Source organism: Lissotriton vulgaris, unplaced genomic scaffold (assembly GCF_964263255.1).
Source record: "Lissotriton vulgaris unplaced genomic scaffold, aLisVul1.2 SCAFFOLD_1348, whole genome shotgun sequence".
Classification (NCBI taxonomy): domain Eukaryota; kingdom Metazoa; phylum Chordata; class Amphibia; order Caudata; family Salamandridae; genus Lissotriton; species Lissotriton vulgaris.
Window position 1 is genome coordinate 570,752 of NW_028242968.1, and position 6,269 is coordinate 577,020.

A 6,269-nucleotide genomic window follows, 5' to 3' on the forward strand; every position below is an offset into this window, starting at 1 on the left:
GGAAAACAAATGATTAATATGAATACATCTGTTGGCTGTGGGTATTTACGTTAATTATTGGTTGTCATAGATTCTCAAAAATAAGGACTAAATTACTGATATAGTTGAATATTACTTTATAAGTCAAAGCCCTATGTCTGCGCATATAATGTAAAAGCTGGACATTACCATAAACCTCTCACTCTGTTTTACAAAGAACCCTGGAAAAACTGCATCTTGAAATGCAACAAGGTCTGAACTTTATTATCCTAAGGGAGAGTTTAAAGAATCTATTTACTGAATAATGTGTGCTTACAAGAACCAGGTCCTAAAAAGTTGCAATAGATTTATGGAGATAGACAGAATGCCAGACAATAAAAATCTACCTCAACGCACAATAATGCTGCTATCTTTCAGGTTAGAAAGAACCAGAAATGCTTGGACCCACCCCCAGTGGGGCTGAGAAAGTGACAAAGATTACTTAACAAACAAAAAGGTAAAGACCTGAGTTGCCACTTTAGCTTATACATAGTAAACAGGAAAGCACTGAAGTATGTGAATGTATTTACGTTTGTTAGATTCTTCCTGAAGAGTTACCATTGTTATATACTTCTTGAAACTGGAGAATCAGCAGTACATCCTGATCCCTCTTTTTCAACAAGCTGGTCTTTAACGAAATCTTGATCATTTGTATTTTGCTAAAGCTGTACCTGTAGCACCTGGGTGCTCTGTGGTCGCCCTTTCTTTACTGAGTTACTCTGTGAACACTCGTAAATCCCCTCCTTTTCTGAAGTAAGATGTGATGTGTGTAACATAACTCTTAGTTAAATATTTGTGTATGGTGAAACATACCTTGCTAAGTTTAAAAGATGATAAAGAAGAGATGTATTTTACAACCAGATAAATACTCTGTATTCATATTCCATAACAATTGAATTTAGTAATTTGAAATCTCTTTATATTCAACAGGAAAAAAGACTTGAATGCACCCAAAGATTATCAATAATGAAGATAATACTTTAACTCTGCAAAACAACTGTCAAAAATAACAAGCACCAGTATTCAGAAAAACATAAGTACAGTCACCGACCGAGGAATTTGAACATAAGCTGACCGATCTGAAAGAAGCAGTCAAGAGCAATTCAATGAATGTAAGAATCTGAGCTTTGCACCTCCCCACTACAAGACTAAGAAATTACTTTTAGAATATTAAGGCAACAACAATAACCAACCACCACTTGAACAAACTGGTATCAAACACCAGCTTTGATCATGGAATTGGTATGATGTGGTTACCACAGTGCACTGATACCTAAATAGTAACAGGCCATCAATCAGTGCTCTTAGTGTTTTGTATACTCTTTCTGGCTATACCACAGCAACCAGAGAAAAGCACAACAGTGTGGAGACAACCAACTGAAGGGTAAAAGAAAGCGAATTTCGGCTGGCTAAAATACATAGTACAGTCTTATTTTGTAACAACCAGAAGGAAGAACAGTCTTTACTTTTAAGCATTAAAAAACCTGTATCCAATCTAAAGACACAATCTCTTGCGAAGAAGCCTGACACTTTTTATGAGTGTGGCAAATATTTAGGAACCACTTTACTTACCAGTAAGCACTTTACTTTTAAATTGGAAATCAAATGTCCTAAATACCAACGCATACAGGAAATGTGAGAATAACACCACTGCTTTATCAACCATGTTGGCTCTTCAGGAAGCACATTCATGGGAAGTGGACACATATATCCCCGATCCAGAGGTACTAACCAAGAAAGAAGAATCATACACATGCAGTGAGATCTGTAGTTTGTCATCAGTATTAAAGCACCATCAGCCAACTCATACAAGAGAAAATAAAAAAATCAGCACTCAATGTGTGCAAAGTGTTAGTTATTTAGCACTCCTAAAAGAGCATCAGCAAACACACCCAGTGGAAAAGCCATTCAAATGCAGCGAATGTGTACAGAGTTTTAGCCTGTTATCACATCTCCAAAGACATCAGCAAACACACACCGGGGAAAAACTATACCATTGCACTGAATGTATGAAGAGCTTTTGTCTGTTATCACACCTCCAAAGACATCAGCGAATACACACAGGGAAAAAAACATATCATTGTAGTGAATGTGGAAGTAGTTTTAGCAAATCTTCAACATTAAGGAATCATCAACGAACTCACACAGGGGAAAAACCATTCAAGTGCAATGAATGTGTGAAGAGTTTTTGTCAGTTATCCATCCTAAGAAGACATCAGCTAACACACACAGGGGAAAAACCGTTTAAGTGCAGTGAATGTATGAAGAGCTTTAGCCAGTTATCAAACCTAGAATGTCATCAGCGAACACACACAGGGGAAAAACCATATAATTGTAGTGATTGTGGAAATAGTTTTAGTCAGTCTTCAGCATTAAGGAATCATCAACGAACTCACACAGGGGAAAAACCATTCAAGTGCAGTGAATGTGTGAAGAGTTTTTGTCGGTTAATTGTCCTACAAAGACATCAGCTAACACATACAGGGGAAAAACCATTTAAGTGCAGTGAATGTATGAAGAGCTTTAGCCAGTTACCATCTCTCCGAAGGCATCAGCGAACACACACAGGGGAAAAACCATATAATTGTAGTGAATGTGGCAAGAGCTTTACTCGGTTAACACACCTTGAAAGACATTATCAAACGCACACAGCGGAAAAGCCATTCAGATGCAGCGAATGTGTACAGAGTTTTAGCCTGTTATCACACCTCCAAAGACATCAGCGAATACACACAGGGGAAAAACCATACCACTGCAATGTATGTAAAAAGAGGTATAGTCAGTTATCACACCTCCAAAGACATCAGCGAACACATACAGGGGAAAAACCATATCATTGTAGTGAATGTGGAAGTAGTTTTAGCAAATCTTCAACATTAAGGAATCATCAACGAACTCACACAGGAGAAAAACCATTCAAGTGCAATGAATGTGTGAAGAGTTTTTGTCAGTTATCCATCCTACGAAGACATCAGCTAACACACACAGGGGAAAAACCATTTAAGTGCAGTGAATGTATGAAGAGCTTTAGCCAGTTATCAAACCTAGAATGTCATCAGCGAACACACACAGGGGAAAAACCATATCATTGTAGTGATTGTGGAAGTAGTTTTAGCAAATCTTCAACATTAAGGAATCATCAACGAACTCACACAGGGGAAAAACCATTCAAGTGCAATGAATGTGTGAAGAGTTTTTGTCAGTTATCCATCCTACGTAGACATCAGCTAACACACACAGGGGAAAAACCATTTAAGTGCAGCGAATGTATGAAGAGCTTTAGCCAGTTACCATCTCTCCGAAGGCATCAGCGAACGCACAAAGGGGAAAAACCATATAATTGTAGTGAATGTGGCAAGAGCTTTACTCGGTTAACACACCTTGAAAGACATTATCAAACACACACAGTGGAAAAACCATACAATTGTAGTGAATGTTCAAAGCAATTTAGTCGATTCTCATACCTCCAAAGACATCAGCGAGCCCACACAGGGGAAAAGCCATACCATTGCAATGAATGTGTGAAGAGCTTTAGTAGGTTATCCCACCTCCAAGTACATCAGCGAACACACACTGGGGAAAAACCATACCATTGCAATGAATGTGTGAAGAGCTTTAGTCAGTTATCTCAACTCCAAGTACATCAGCGAACACACACAGGGGAAAAACCATACCATTGCAATGACTGTGTTAAGAGCTTTAGCAGGTTATCACATCTCCAAAGACATCTGCGAACACATACAGGGGAAAATACCATTGCAATTAATGTGTGAAAAGCTTTTGTCAGTTATCAGATCTCCAAAGACCTAAGCAAATTCTGGAGCAAGGAATATGTGAAAAGCTGTAGTCAATTATCATGCCTGCAAAGCCATCTGCAAATTACAGAAGATGATAAAACTACAATTATGTGGGACTTTCTAATGCCAGAGGATGAAAAGTTGATTATCTAAGACCCAACTTCCTAAAAAAGAAGAAAAAACAATTTCTTGAATTATAAAAGTGTTTGTTCTCAGCGATTGCTCATTTCTTTTTAGGACAGTGTGGACTAAAATAATTGACACAGTGTTGTTTTTAATTTGCTGAAATAGACTTCTAAAGAAAGACACCCAAGCACATCTGACCATGCTACCTGTAAAAGCAACTCTATCAACAATGCTTGAACCAGTAAGGAGTTTTTAACTAACTTTAGGGATTAGTGATAAAACCTATAATCCCTGTGCACTCCAGACAGTTAAACAATCTCCCACTGGTGAATAGTCACAGCTGACTGTGGTGTTTGGTCATTTTCTGCAACATTGCTGGTTCAGTGACAACGGCCGGAGAATGGTATCCAAAAGTAGAATTGAAAGTAAGAAAAGGTGAGCTTTCACTCTCTGAGTTAATGTTTGCAGTGCATGGTACCCCACTCCCCTTCTCCACAAGCCCTGATGCAGAAGAATCGATACTCTTTTCCATCATTCCATGTTTCTGTAAATGCCACCATAGTGGCACTTCTCCGCATGTCCAACATCGAGCTGGATCTTGGGAGATTTGCTAGCTCATCCCGAGCTATGTATAAGTCACAGTTAGATTAATTATATGTAAATATATTTCGTGAGTTTCTTATTTGCAGAGCATCATTCAATCAAATCCTAACTGTTGAAAGGACAGAATTAGTGCGTGATGACAAAGTTCTTGCTATGAGAAAGAGATGTTGAAAAGTTTAGCACTTAATACGTTTCTGAAGCCTTGACGGTTAAGTAAAGATTGAATCTTGAGCAATTAAGAATTGCTGCTGTTAGGAGCTAGAATTAAGACTCATGGGCTCACAGCTTCACGTTTCTGGACCCTTGGTTATGGAAAAGAAATCTTGATACATAACTAAAGGAACATGAATTATTTCAGGCTTGTGTTTCCGAGCATAAAGGAATCCTCTTTTATATAAACGCCTCTGGTGAATTAATGGTTTTATAAAGTATGTGCTGCCTCATGTGCAAAGAGAGAAAGTCTCTGATGAATATGAGACTTTCTCAGACCACAGATGCCACTGACGCAGCATTCTGACGCATCTTAAGATGACGTCTGTTGCTGGAATCCTATGTCCATGACAAGCTCATGGACCTCCCGTTTGACAGGGTAGGCCTGTTTGGATTTGACATTAGAGATGTTCAAAGCCAGCAAAGGGACTTCAACTGCCACCTCCTACAAGAGATTATTACCAATTTCAGCATTTTCATGGCTTGTTGAGGAAATTTTTCTTTTCTCTATGTCAACCCTAACCAGCTCCAATTCCAGCAGCAGCAACATCCTCTGGTCAAACAGTATAGGGGCCGAGTCAGAGTCCTCCCCTACACTAGCAGGATAGCAGATCTAGTTCACTTATCCTAGCACACTCATTTCGCCTGGCCCAGAAGGCTGTTACTCTGGATCAGTTTTTAGATACTCATGGGGGCGCACCAAAATGAAAGTCCAAAAAGAATAAGTAGAAAAATGTTCTTTATTTATCTTTGTCCAGCTAAAAAGCACATCAATAAAATATGTAGCGAGATCAGCCAACGCGTTTCACTCCCTACCAAGGAGTTTCTTCAGGGCGCTGCAGATATTTTCGGTGTGTTGTGTTTGTGAGATCCCTCTGTAATCACACTGGTATTTCTCCAGTCGTTTCTTTATTCCGACATGGTTCTTAAAATTCTTAGGAGTACCTCTCTTCCCTTATCTTTTCACGTTATCGCGGACTTTGTAGGTCTTGTCCGAAAAAGCAGTTCTGGTACTCCAATAGCTACCCGTCCCTGGTTGTGTTTGTTCTAGGTGGGTACAGTGCTGTAATGACAGTCGTTCGGTTTCAGCGTCTCGGCATGGCTGGTTCCAGGCCTGCCGAGACGCTGAAACCGAACCACTATCTAAAAAATGTTTAACTGATCTGGAGAGCACAGCGACGCCAAACAGTAGCTGGTGTCGGGGTTGGCAGCACAATATCAAACCTACTTGATCATAGACTCATTGGCACTGGAGTTTAGGTGCAGCATTCTAAGGTCCGCTGCTGCTTTTTCGTATAAATACCTAACTGTTACTCTGGATCAGTAAGTTCTCCAACTCATACAACAAGGCAATGCCCTTCCATTCCTCCAGGCTACACCCCCTAGTCACCGCTCTGCCCCCCCCCACTCCATCTGGATGTATCTTTCCATTCTCAGCAAGAGGAGGCAGTACTCTTACAGAAAGGAGCTATGGTGCAAGTGTCAGAGATGGATGGATGGCTATCTGCAGCTGAT

At 39.7% G+C, this 6,269-nt stretch overlaps 1 protein-coding gene across 1 annotated transcript in view; it reads left to right on the plus strand.

The window, feature by feature from the left end:
• The window catches only part of LOC147668774 (uncharacterized), a 106,811-nt gene extending 102,942 nt beyond the window's left edge, over positions 1-3,869 (plus strand). Inside the window, exon 2 of the mRNA XM_086948446.1 lies at positions 949-3,869. Within this exon, the coding sequence (XP_086804572.1) occupies positions 1,683-3,791 (2,109 nt within the window). The 5' untranslated portion in view covers positions 949-1,682 and the 3' untranslated portion in view covers positions 3,792-3,869. The remainder of the gene's footprint in view (positions 1-948) is intronic.
• The last annotated feature ends 2,400 nt before the right edge of the window (positions 3,870-6,269 follow it).